General features: G+C 41.1%; 1 protein-coding gene across 1 annotated transcript in view; it reads right to left on the bottom strand.

The window, feature by feature from the left end:
• The window catches only part of lamc3 (laminin, gamma 3), a 160,209-nt gene that overhangs the window by 37,194 nt on the left and 108,364 nt on the right, over window positions 1-14,651 (bottom strand). Inside the window, exons 11-12 of the mRNA XM_050053336.1 lie at window positions 7,230-7,339; window positions 4,023-4,250 (exon numbers count right to left, since the gene is read on the bottom strand). Of these exons, the coding sequence (XP_049909293.1) occupies window positions 4,023-4,250; window positions 7,230-7,339 (338 nt within the window). The remainder of the gene's footprint in view (window positions 1-4,022; window positions 4,251-7,229; window positions 7,340-14,651) is intronic.

Raw genomic sequence — 14,651 nt, forward strand, 5'->3', positions numbered from 1 at the left:
CAATTTCCTTGTTAGCAAAATAACCAAAATGACATCCCCCTTGGCAACCTGCCATCCCTCCCCGGCCCCCCGGCAGCACAGAACATCGATACAATCAGCACAATTTCAAGATGGGCACCCAAGATTGGTGTCACCAATTCAGTATCTGACCAAATGTCTCCCCTTCTGTTCCTGAGTTATGATGTTGAGTAACAGCCAGAAAAGTGCTTTTGGAGAATATTATGATGCCCCAGTGAAGGTGACCTTTGTCCCTTTGGATATGAAAATGCCATCACTTCATCATTTTATCCTATTAGACATCTGTGTAAAACGTTTATGAATTGTTGAGTTATGGCCAAGAACATGTTTTGTGAGGTCACAGGGAGTTTCAGTTCATTGTGAAATCCCAGTTGATGTTTCTGTCAGATTTAAAGAAATTATAAGGTGCTCACAAGTTATGAAGTTCACAAGAATGGCATGGACATAGGGATGCATGTGTGGATGGACTTTTGTAAGTATTTATGGACAGACGGATTTCCCAAAGACATTATTTCTCAGAGCACAGCTGTTGCCGGCTTGGAGGCATAAAGAATGATCAAAGTGGATGTAGCAGAGGCTGAGACATCCTGACTTTTAGTTCTTAATATGGGTCAAGCTTCAAAAATGCTGGATCCTACACTTCCCATAAAACAACTAGATTAGACAAGATTCTTATGCCTCCCAGCTGGAGAAGCTGTGGATGAAGGCATTGTGTTTTGGGGTTGTCTCACTGTCAGTCCGTCCGTCTGTCTGTCCCATTCTTGTGAACGAAGTATCTCAAAATTGCCTTTAGGGAATTTTTTCAAATTTGGCACAAACATTCACTTGTACTCAACAATAAACTGATTGGATTTAAGTGGTCAAGGTCATTGTGACCTTGCATCCGTCTCATTCTCCTGAAAGCAGTATTTCAGAAACACCTTGATGGAATTTCTTCAAATTTGGTACAAGCTATCACTTGAACTCAATGATTAACCAATTAGATTTTGGTTCTCACAGGTCAAGGTCACTATGACCTAGCATCCGTCTCATTTTCATGGACACAATATATCAAGAACACCCTGAGGCAAGGTCTTCAAATTTGGCACAAATGTTCACTTGGACTCAACGATTAACCAATAAGATTATGGTTGTCAAAGGTCAAGGTCACTGTGACCTTACATCCGTCTCATTTTCATGGACACAATATGTCAAGGACACCTGAAGGCAAGTTCTTCAAATTCGGCACAAATGCTCTTAATCATGAACTGATTCAAATTTAGCAGTTAAAGGTCAAAGGTCAAATTCATTGTGACCTCACAAAACATGTTTTTGGTTATAAGTCAAGAATTCATACTATAATTATGAGAACATTTCACACAAATGTCTACTTGGATACAATGATGAAGTTATGACATTTCATATCCAAAAGGTCAAAGGTCAACTTCATGTGTGACATCATAATGTTTAGCAAAAACACCTTTCTGGGCATTATTCAACATCATATTTCAGGAACAGAAGGAGAGACATCTGGTAAGATACTGAATTGATGCGTGTTAACCATCTTTGTTTTCACAGACACGGAGGCATACAGCCGCAAGGTGATAATATGAGTTCATTATGCAGCATTAATATCATATGTGACGGATGTCAGAGAGGGAAAAGATTCCCGTGTTCGCTGAAGAGAGACACAAAAAGCTAATTTTCACATTCATAAAATGCAGAATACTGTGTTACTGGATCATTCAGACAGTAGTATACATGTCATTAACACTACTTCTTTCTTCCATTGTTGAATATCTGGCAGCACTATATCGTGGATGAACTTGCACATTCAGAATCTGGACGTTCATATACAACGGCAGACAGTAAATAAAGTGGACTTTGCTACATAGTTAATAGTGAGTGATTTTGGACACAGTGCTTATCTTTCAAAGTTAACTTTCCACTAAGTATCTGTAGTCTCCTCTAGCCCTATACTTGGGGGTCGCGGGGGGGCTGGAGCCTATCCCAGCTGACATTGGGCGAGAGGCAGGGTACGTTGTACCTACGGACAATTTAGAGTTATCAATTAACCTAATCCCCAATCTGCATGTCTTTGGACTGGGAGGAAGCCGGAGAGAACCCACGCTGACACGGGGAGCACATGCAAACTCCGCACAGAAGTGCTCCCACACCCGGGATCGAACCGGGAACCCTCTTGCTGTGAGGCGAGAGTGCTAACCACCACACCACCGTGCCGTCTTACTTAAGTAATACCACTAGATATCAGGGCTCAACAATAAGGATTGCCCGAGGCAAGTAAAACTCACGGTCGGACATGTAAACTAACAACTCACTTGCCCGATTGGGCAAGTTGCTAAAAATAGTAAAAGTTAATAACTAATTGATAAAATAAATGTATTTTAAAACGTGCTCTTCTGCTCTGATGCAGCGGTCTCTCTGCCTGAAGTCACAGCCACACGCTGTGTAATAATGTCCTGTCCACAGCGCCCATTGATATTATTTTGCGCGACGGACGCTTCATATAATAACATAACAATATACTATTTATGGTGTTATGTCATCGTGTCATTTCTGTCTCTCCTCTGCTCTCTGTATCTGGCACGGCGGAGTTCCGCCACACACACAGGTGAGCACGCTAGAGCGGCTCGGGCCGCATTTTCCTGACCAAACCTGACCCCGAGCCCGGTGCAGTTTGTCAGCTGACAAAGTTATTGTTATGGACACTGTGTAAATAACCAACAGACTGCTGTTACGCACAGACAAACACGCTGCTCGCACAGCAGCTCAGCACGGCACTCATGCTGAGCTTGTGTTGCGTTCAGGCGTTGTCACGTAAATAACAACTTCCAACACTTAAATAGGTCATAGCACAAAACAGCAGCATGTCAAGTGACTTTTTACTTTATTATATTCAATAAAATTGTATGTTCCTAAATCTTGAGACACCTCATATGTAAGCTAGACAGACATTTCACCTGCTCATTACTGTGCACACATGTACTGTATGTACTTAGTCCTAAAGAGCCCTTCTGGTGCCAGTAGATACATAGAAACATCCCAGCAGGCTGTGCTTTGCAAGCATACAAAAAAGTTTCACGCATGTGAAAATTATTTTTCATGCGTGTGCTTCACCTCCGCTGCTACAACTCCATCCTAGGGGAAACACTGCTGTGTGCGTTTTGTGCAACAGGTGGATGTGGTAGTCTACTGGTAGAGTAGAGAGAGAGCTAAGTAGCGTTGAAGTAGAGTAGAGCAGGGCAGAGAGATGGAAGCAAAATATATTAAACCCGGTGTTAATACAGCAGAACTGGAGAGAGGGGTGAAAAATAAATAGAGGTGGGCATGGCTCAAGTAGGGCGCAAAATTATAGACGGAGAACGATTGACAAATTTTTCACTTTAAGCCCTGACACTGTCATTTTTGTGTAGGAATTAAGCTACAATACATGACATATGTTGTTTTAATTAATAAATACAGTGTGAATAAAGATTACATAACATAAAAATAACTGCAGTCTTTGTTATTTGATAGCCGCTTAAATTAAACAATTTTTATAGGGCAAGTAAAAACTGACTTCGGGCAAGTAGATCTCTGACCAACTTGCCCGACCGAGCAAGTGAAAAAAAACCTTAGCATTGAACCCTGGATATATTTTCTTAAATCTGACAAAGCTCCTCCAAAGCCATGGAAAACATTGTTCAGCTGTCACGGCCTGTGGAGCACTGTGACTAGTAAATCAACAAGTCACAGGGAGGGACTCCACCAGTTTTACATGCTGGTGGAGTCCCTCCCTGTGACTCTCCTTTAAATATGAAACATTCTGCACTTGATTTATGATTTCACTTTTTCAGGCTTTTTTAGGCTTTCTACATGTGCAGATGCCACTGAAACAGAAGCATTGCTAATTGGCTGTCAGTGAAGAGGCACCAAAATCATCATGTCTTGCTTGATTTTTTCAAATACACATTTATCATTTCAATACAGGTGTATAAATATGCTGTGAATGTTTCACTTATTACCTGTCTCTGGATGACAGGTTCCATGCTGGTGGCAGTTGCACGGCACACATGCTGAGAAAGGCCCTCTGCCAGGGTTTTCCCGAGTGAATCCTGGGGCACACAGCTCACAAAACTGGCCTTCAAAACCCGGGGGACAGGAACAAGATTCCACCCATGGGGCAGGAGGATACGCTGGACCAGAGGAGATGAAAGCTGAGGTCATGGTTAGCCCCGCGAGCTGCGACGTGTCTGGAGAGGAAGGGGAAGAACAGACGGGTAGAACGACTTGTCATAAAACTGATGCTTGCAATGATCAGTAGTAAACTGATAATTGTTGCCTCAGAGGCCTGTTGAAGTGTTTAGGGCACCTGCTTTTCTCTGGAATTAGGTGTGTGTGTGTGTGTGTGTGTGTGTGTGTGTGTGTGTGTGTTTGTGTGTTTGTGGATCTCCGTATCTCGTTAAGCAGTAGGTTATTAGCATTTGTTGCAGTGCTGTCCCTCCCTCCCCATCTCATTACAGGTTCTGGCCTGTGTTTACAGTTTACAGTCTGACACGGACCCACACACACACACCTACACACACATGCATCCACACACGCACACTATAACAGATTCATCCACCCACATGCCCGTAAATGCCACACTTAATGCTCACTTGCACACACACGTGCGCACGCATGCGCCCACACACGTACACTCGTCACCCGGGGAATCTTTGATATAGCAAATGAATAAATCACTGCAGCATAGCAAGACGAGAAGAAAGGGAGACAGGAGAGTCGGTGGAGGTATGTCAGACGTGCAGTTCCTGTGGGGTTTCAAGATCCCTCTCTCCTCTCATGAATAGTGATGGGGGCAGGCCATCCTGAACCGCATCCCTTTCACCCTGTACTCTCTAAACCACAGCCACAGAACACAAAATTACTTTTGTTCCTGGTCCCATACTGTGTCTGCTCTCACTGAAGACACACAAGATGGATGGATCGCTGGATAGATGGATAAAATATGCTGTACACGCATGACTATGTAGCTTTGTCAGATGAGAAATAAACCATGTGTGAATGGGTGGCTGCATAATGAGGGGAATCTGAGTGGTAGAACCAGAGGAGAGGATGGACCTTGACTTCTAACAAGTCATGATCCAGCCATTCCTTCAGCGGTGATGAAACCCAGTTCATTTGCACCTCTGAGGGATAATCAGTAGGCAAGCCTGTCCTCTTCCCTCTCCATGACTCGCCTTAGCCTCTACCCTTTACTCTCCTCCACCTCCTGAATTCTATTAGCTCGTTCAACGGGGGAAAATGTGCAATTAAAACAATTTTCAGACACTGAACCCTATATTTCATTTAATTAAAAACTCATGCTGTGCAAGTTCTCGCCATCTATCCTCTCTACAAGAAACCCTGTCAGACAAGTCAAGATTTTAATTCCCTCGATTCTAGAATGGCTCACTGCAGCCCCATGGACTATGACAGTTTAGGTCTCTTTAGGTACCTGTGCATTAAATTAAGCCATTGATTTATCATAAACTTTCAATAAGGCTGTGCGCTCTATTCAAAACTCAATTTTTGTGGCAGAGAAAATGAAAGGCCTTTACTGCGACTGCCATCAAAGCCTGCCTTTATAGTTTAAAGACAATACTCTCATTAAAATAATGCAGTTCTGTTAGAAGAGACTCTGCGGTGCAGAGAGAATTTAAAGAATAAAGGAGAATGTGAGAAGGAGAGAGGAGAAAGATGAGAGGACAGCTTTATGGGATTGCAAAATTAAAGTTTGCCGCGCAGCCTGCAGCGATAAGGCACTTCTAACACTGTTTGAGAATGTGTTTGAGACCTAACACAAATCATTAACAGAGTTTCTCCCGTGATGTGCAATAGATGCAGCGTAAACTGTGTGCTTGACTTTGTTTGCACGTTCATGTGGGTGGGTGGTTGCAGGAAACAGTTTGATGGAATATGCATGACTGGGCTTCTGTTTCTCTGTGCGCAAACTTCTGTGCGCGTGTGCGAGTTGCATGCGGAACTACACAAGAGTGTGCGTGTCACCACGCCTGTACTGAGCAGCTAATTAAAATGGTGTAAGCAAGTGTGAGAGAGCTGGTGAATTTGGCCAGCTGTTCTGTCTTCTTGGTGCTCTAATCCGCCGTAATGCCTCTCAGATCCTGTCTGTACTTTACAATGCTGACTATCAGATAGAGAGAGAGGAAGGACATGACAAAAATAAGAGGAGGATTTCCAGAACTAGTTACAAACATCTGGGAATAAATGTCCCGTTTCTTGCTGAGCCAGATTTGGAACAGTTGAACTATTCCCTGAATACAAGCAGTGACATTGTTTTAGCAACTATCTTTGGTGCAGCTTTAACTACTTTGTGATGAAAATTTATTTTTAATTTAAGAAAAATATGAATATTTTGCAGTCTTTCTGTGGCACTTTAAATTTAGCTGGTATTACTTGTAATAGCCATGCATTCAGCCACAATATACCATGATTTATTTTTATTTTTATTTTATTTTGTTTTTTTACCATAATGCCTAAATGCTCCCAGATTCATAGTTGTAGGGCCACATCAGACACATACTACTCAATATTTACAACATGTGCAGAGAAATAAACGTCTGTGGATAATTCAGCTCCTGGTAAAAACCTTCTGAACATCTGGATCTTAAGTAATCAAGGAATAAAGGTGAGAATGCATTAGCAGGTTAGTGACCTGTCTGCGACAAGCTCAACAGCGTCGCAGAAACATTGATTTGTAATGTGAAACTGCTTTATTCTGTGTTTTTTATTGGTTTTAATCACCTGGTCTGTTTGTTTTGAAGAGGAAGAAGCCTCTGACGATAATTTGGCTCCTGGGAAAATAAACTCCTGAACAATGAACACCAAAGGAATTCTAACTGGGAGAATTTTCACCTGGTTGCAATCTGCATTCTTCACCACTAGAAACTAAATCCCCCTTAATCTTACACACTGTTCCTTTAAAGACATTTACACCATAGATTAATGCAGAGAGGGCACAGACAGGTGCATAAAAACCAGAATGCAGGAAATTAAGTATTTGATGTTTAAATTTTCTGGCAAAGGAGCCCCAAACCATCTGTTTTATACGTGTCGCCCCCTTTGCTGAGATGAAACCTACGCCCTTGCATAGATGCACACACAACCATGCTCTCAGGTATGGAAAAAGTCTCTATCTAGTCTAAAATACATGTGTTAATTGTGACACTTACAGTTCTGTCCTCCAGCGTTGCTGATTCTGAGAGCTGTCAGGTTGTAAAGGAGTTGTTGGAACTCAAAGGCAGACAATGAAGGTTTGAATCTCATCTCATTTTCATGAAGCCTATAAAATGAGAAGACATGAAAACACATCATTCACAGCATGTTTGTGAAGTTTATTCAAATGCTTACAAACTGTGATTAAACACCAAAAACAACACATTTAAAGGTGCAACAACCAACACTAAATATGTCTGTGTGGCTAATTTATCAACAACTGGAGTGGTTTAATTGATGTCCACAGCTACCAAGATAAGAAATGCCCTGTCATTTGACTTTTTATGGAAGGCTATCTCCAGCACTACCAGCCGACACGCACTGTGCGAAGAAAAATGTAAATGTGCTGACATCAACACATATTCAGGGTCTTGATCACTGAGCTTTGCCATCTGCTGAAGGATGTTCTGCAAAGCCAGTCTGCGCAGCTGACATCTGCCTGTTTTACTCCAGGAATCATGCACTCTTTCCATCTTGATGAGAGGTGCTGTGTCAGCTCCACACAGGCAATGTAGTGTTACAAAATTTTCTCCTAGTATCATGTGAAGGTCTCAAAAGCGAGGAGCAGCAGCATGACGGAACACATTCACATTATCTTCACGTACAGGTGTAGGAAACACAATTACAGATAACATTTTTCTAATATGTGGTACCTAACCGTTAATAAGTATTCATGAGTTTCTCAGTTTCTAATAAGCCATTAAGTCTGGAGTTACAAATACAGGTGTTGATGAATGGATTTTTGTCCAGGTGCTCTGCAGCTCTTTTCCACAGGGAGAAAAGGAAGACGACCAACCAAAGGAAATGTGCAACCCAAAAGTTATTCTCATCAATGGCTAATAATTTATATATATCTCTATCTTTATACATATCTCTATAAAGCGTAGCCACATCACTAGCCTGACTGACATTTTCTACAGACATTCACGTTCATGGTCCCCAGAGGATGAACTCCTGATTGGTTAGTGCCAAATTTGGTATCGACATTTGTGTTCCCCTCAGGATGTGACTGTGATAGATTTAGTGATAATTTACCTTTTCATCTGGCCCAATCATCAGACCAAAAATTTGTGTGCAATACTTTGATTTATGTCCAGACACCTTAAAAAAATGACATTCCTATCACCCTTGGCTGTATTTTGTGTTTAGTGATAATTAGCAAATGTTAGCATGCTAACACTAAACTATGACAGTAAACATGTTAAACGTTCTAAAACATCAGCATGATAACATTGTCATTGGGGCCATGCTAATGTTAGCATTCAAGGCTCAAAGTTGAGGTATACTGAATCAGAAGTAGTGAGTACAACGTCACAATGGCGGGTATTGTTTCCACTTTGAGATACTGTGTTTGTGTGTCATCATGACAAAATGTGGGAACTACCGCAGAAGCCATTTTGAGTATTTTGCCAGGTATTTAAATGACTGTCTGTGGACAGATTTTGTTAACTCAATGGTGTTGCAACCATGCAAGATGCATTCATGAAATTTTACAGCTGTGAAGTTGAGCTGAGTCAAAAGATGGGTGTGGTCTAAGCAAGGGCGCTGGAATTAGGAGTAGGAGGAAGCCATTGGCACCCCCACTTTACACCCTTGGGCCACAGTCGTTTTAAAGCATGGATCGCTGTATTGCAGCTGGAGAGATCCCATCGCAGGATGATCTCTAGTTCCTATGATATGCTGTTGGTCTTGTCAGTCTCAGAAAGTTAAAGAATTGGTCAGACATACCCCTTCTCCGTTGTCAGACAGATGTTGGCGCAGAGGGTTTACAAAGCTATTTGACCTTCGATAAGTGTTCTGACTGATTATACTAGGCACGTAACTATGGCCTCGTACAGCTGCCATTTTGACTGTAGTCTTGTTTAACTATTAATAAAGGCATTTGTTACAACTTATAAACCACATGGTAAAGGGCACCTTATTTGAAAGTGGTACCCAATTATAATATGTGAACCTTGTAATTATAGGCAAGAACCATTAAAGAAGTGCAAAACCTTCAGTTTGTTGACCATATCAACCTAAGTCAGGCTTTTCATGTGCGAGTGCTTGATGGCCTCTATTTTATTAGGTTAACTGTTCTCAGCACGACACTGACTCACTCTCAAAATGCTTTGTTTTGCGTGTGGCCTCTGTCTCAGCATTCACATTTACACTGTGCACATGAGAACATGTGTGTATGTGTGTGTGTGTGTGTGTGTGTGTGCAGTTCTGGCTTGCGACACAGACTCTCCATTGATGCGGCGGGTCCTTGTTCCTTGGCCTGACATGTAGGCACAGTAATAAAGAGAGGCAATTACAAACTGGGCCTCAAAGCCATGGTAATGGAGCTGGTCAGACAGAGATAAGCAGAGTGTGCATGAAAGTGAACAAACTCCCAGTCATGCTTTCCCTATGGAGCGTCAGTGTCCCTTTTAATCAGCACCAAGCAGAGCGCGGAGAGCCACAGTGTAATTAAGCCCGCTCCGCTGAGGATGAGAGGAGATCATCGGGAGAGAAAAGCCCAAAAGAATACCGGACACACGCGCATGCATACACTCACACACAAGTACCCTCAGAGTGAGTACAGAGATAGAGATACAAGGTGAGCAAGACAGCAAGACATAAACGGTGTGTGAAGGATGGAGAAAGAGGAACAGAGAAATGATGAGGTACTAGAAAGATAAGTAAGCATGTAAGTGACTGTCAAATTGAAAAACACAAATGGGTTACTCATGTATGGGGACATGTTATTAGCATATTCCAATAACATATTCTGATTGTGCCAATCGGCTTGTGATTAAAAATAAAACCCAAACATATATATATGCACATATATAAGCATAACTAGTTATCATGGTTGGTTGTAACCCCTTTGTACATGTCGTTATGCCATTCCAAGCAATGTGCACTAGTAAAACATTGAGGAGTTACTGTAAAGAGTTCACTGAATAGTTATATGTTTTATTTATTGCATTTACTATCCACCTTTTAGCTTGTCATGCAGCCCAGTAGCCAGAACAAATCATTGGCATTGTACGTTTCTGCAAACCACAGGTGTGTCACATTTTTACGTTTCATACGTATCATTAATGTTTCTAAAGTGACATAGTATATAAGCTGACTTTGCCATCACTATGTCTTCCAGTGGCTTTTTAGCTATCAAATGTGGAGATGCATTACTGATCTGAATTGAGCTATCACATTTGACACTTTCAGAATTCTAATAAAATTAGAATATATAATAAAATAAAAAATAATATTGTAACAGCATTTTTTTATGCGAACCGAAAGTCTACATATACAGTATGCGTGTAATAACAATAACAATGCAGTTTATTTATAGGCACCTTTCAAAGCACCCATGGACAGCTAACAAGACACAGTTAAAAAACAGACAAACAAACAAACAAGCCGCAATGTGTCCAGACATCATAAAATCAAACAAAGCAGAAATATACAAGATTCATAAATAAAATACTGGGTATAAAATCATAGTCATAAAAATGAGGTATAAGATTATCACCATAAAGTCATTATCTGTGCAAAACACAATGTGTTTGTCACCATTTGAGTCAGACTGAATATACCGGCTTTAAAAGGCGTGTTTTCCGATGGGATTTGATGGTGGAAACAGAATCAATATTGTGGATGTCTTCTGGGAAAGATTTCCAAAGGCGGGGGCAGAACGGCTGAAGGCTGTAGACCCTATGGTAGTCAAGCAGGCAGAGGGTGAAGTGAGTTGGATGGCAGAAGAGAATCTGAGAGTACAGGAGTGTGTGTTGATATCAAGGAGTTCAGAAAGATACAAAGGGGTGAGGGTATGAAGGGTCTAAAAGGTGAGAAGCAAGATCTTAAAATCGATACGGTATCTTACAGGAAGCCAGTGAAGTTCCTGAAGAACAGGAGTGATAAGATCTATGGTGAAAGTTTGGGCAGCTGAATTCTGGACCAACTCAAGTTTGTAAAGACACTTGAGAGAAAGACCAAAGACAGGGATCTGCAAACTTTCTTTTTCTTTTCTTTTTTGTATTTTTCCTCAGCAGCAATTTGTGGAGTTTGGTTAGTGGAGTTGATAATTGATCAGATCAGAGCTGATCAGAACAGATCAATGGATGAAAGGAGCAGCTGCTGCAGAGGCGAGTGAAAGCAAATTTTCAGAACCAGCACATTGAACCGTGAAGTTTCTCTTTAATTGCGCTTGGTGTTCTGCTGCTCCATTTGTAACCATTGTACAGAGTATGCTCTGCGCCCCACAATATGATGCAATGAATAACCAAACAGCAGTCGAACAGTGCACCTCACGAACAGTCCAGCTCCAAAAATAGAAAATCAATATGTGGCATGAGATGTTGATATTGTGGTGGGCTGCCACAAATAAATGAATGTAAGGGAAACCCTGCACCCATATTCTTAACCTGGGGGGAAGGGAGAACCATGGCTAAACCTGACTTTTTTATACAATTAATTTTCTCTGGCCGTTGACAATTCCAATGTAGATTTAGTACCTACAAGGAGAACCTCAGTTTTATCATTATTAAGGTTGAGAAAGTTGAATGAGAACCACAATTTAATTTCCAGTAAGCGGTCAGAAAAGGAAATTGGCAGGAAGATTGGGAGTAGGTTTGGTGGACAGATAGAGCTGGGTGTCATCGGCATAGCAGCTGAAATTGGATGCCAAATTTTCTAAACATATGACCAAGAGATAGAAAGTAAATCATAAATCATAGGGGGCCCAAAAAAGAGCCTTGTCGGTAATATATAAATCTGGAATGTATTTTTTCCCATCAAATGTTCAAACAGCCTTTGTTATACTGAAAAAGTTATTGTAAATTCAAATGAGACAAGAACTGAGTTTTTGGCCAGGGACTGTAATGGTTAATAAATCACAAATACAATACATTGTCACTTCTGACTTGTCAAAGTGGCCCTTAACATCAACTCTCGAGGTACAGCTCCAGCATCAGTGTTGGATGCTGGGGATTAACTCATTAGCAGACGTATTAACTCCGTATCCTCAATGAACAGTCCATGAAAAAATTATTTTTTCCAGCAGATATCTTAGTTACAACATGACTGAGCTAGCAAAGCAGTTTTGTGTTGCTATGTGTGGTATTTATTCAGTTTTGGGAAATTACGATGTTTAGAAAGCACAAGTGTGCACACCGCCCCCTACCGTATTAGATGGGTAGCACGGTCAGCTGAAGAAGAGCGGCTACTGACGTCACTCTCCTGCGCCGCTCAGATTGCCAAATCATTTTCGAATTATGGGCACTATTTTGCAGGGTAGACCACGAAAATTAAATAGCAATGTCTTCTTTGTTTTCTTTTTGATTATGGCATAAAATGTGCAGTCTTGAAGAAGAAAATGCAAATGCAAATAGGTTGATTGATTATTCATTTTATTTATGAGTGAAATAATGCAGCCACATTCTTAAAATGAAAAAGCATTTCTGTAAATGCATTTTAATTTTCAAAGTTTACATTTCAAATTGAATTTTGGTATCTATTTGCTGGGGCATATATTGAAAATTAAATCTCAAATGACTTTTTCTTTTTCATTTTAATTAAGTAAAAGAATGAGCAGTCTTGAAGAAGAAAATTAAAATGCAAATAGGATGATTGATGATTAATTTTATATATGAGTCAAATAATGCAGCCACATTCTTAAAATGAAAAAGCATTTCTGTAAATACATTTTAATTTAAATATTAGTCACGATTCGCTTCCATACATCTCGTCCACGGCTGAAGGGTGCATTGTTGGGGGTGAGACTGAGTTGGAATCATACATTTACCCAGGCACATAATTCCATGTTTTCTTGTTCTGCCCAGTCACCTATGGCAATTTATTTCATTTTGGCAGCAATGAGCCTTCCATTCAATATATTTAGCTGGCCGTGATCTATGATCAAAGTCAGTGAATTTTGAAAACATGACAGAAATGAGCTCAGTGCCAGATGGACCACATGCTGGCATTACTACAAGAGCTATGCTGACTCCTGCAAATTGGCTCATACCTTTTAAAGCCATTCATGAGCAGTTTCCTGAAACACTTCTTTTGCCAGGGAAAACAGTGAACAGCTGATCACCTTATGTAGAGCATTTATCAGTTGATTGTAAAAAGAAAAAAAAGAAGAAAAAGTGGCAGAGCATCCGAGCAGTTCCTTATGGCATAAATATTGTGCTTACATGCTGCAGACGTACACACACAGCTACAAGCAAGGCAATAAAACCTCCCCGCCTACTGGTTTCAAGGGAACAGAAAGTGAACAGAGGCAACATCAGAGAGAAGAGTGGATGCTACCTTATATAAGCCATTCACCTCCTCCTCTCATCAATCCCCTCCGCTCCAATCCCCACGCTTCCATATATTTTTCCTTCATCTGATTTTAAAATGATCTTTGCAGCAGGTGGGAACACGCAGCCACTTAACAGGTTAACATATTTACCAGCTATGAACGCAGATGCTGTCAGTCAACAGAGATGTGGAGTGTGTGTGTTTCTGCTCATGTTTATGTATGCCTTCACATGCCTTTAGGGAAACACTTGGAAGCACGCACGTTCCCATTTTCGAAACATGATTATTTTTGCATCGGACTGTTGCAAATCACACTGGCAGATGGCCACATGGATTGATGTGTTTGTGTGAAAGCTTAAACTTGCAGAAATTCTTGACATGTTTGAATATGTGTGTGTGTGTGTGTGTGTGTGACAGGGAGAGGCAGAAAGAGACAGAGGGAGTAGGGAGGGAACGATATACTGGAGTACGTAGTGAAGTGCATCTGTGCATTTACCTGAGAAGTGTAATGAGATCTGTGGAGAACCTCTCCAGAGAGGAACACTTAATGACAGTCTCTCTGTCCCCCAAGCTCCAGTGCATTTCAGAAAGGGAACCAAAGTGCTTCTTTAGCCAGGGCTCTTAGTGCTAAGGGGAAACTCATTACTAGTGCGCAGACACCAGAGAGAGGCATGGAAATATTGGAGGGTATGAAAAGAGCTGTGTCCCAGTTCAGAGGCAGGATCCTCTGATGGAGCAAGCATAGAAGATGTGTCCTTCTTGACTTGAAAGACCAGACTGAACCTGTGCCTCTGGCCTATAATAAGATTATAGCATTCAAGGGCTCCTTGTCAACTTGTTAAGTCAATAATTTTCAAGTTTATCATTAGGAAGGTGGCATGAAAAGGAACAGTTCACCCCAAAATCAAAAATACATGTTTTCTCTAACCTGCAGTACTATTTGTCAATCTTGATTGTTTTGGTGTGAGTTGCAGAGTGTTTGAGATAACCGGGTCATGATTTCTGTAAAGAAACATTGCTATTGAGTTTTTCTAACAGTTTTTTTTTGGCACTTTGAGCACCACAAGCCAAGCGCCATCTAGTTCCTTTATATTCCAAATAAG

This window comes from Epinephelus moara, chromosome 9, assembly GCF_006386435.1.
Source record: "Epinephelus moara isolate mb chromosome 9, YSFRI_EMoa_1.0, whole genome shotgun sequence".
Taxonomy (NCBI): Eukaryota; Metazoa; Chordata; class Actinopteri; order Perciformes; family Serranidae; genus Epinephelus; species Epinephelus moara.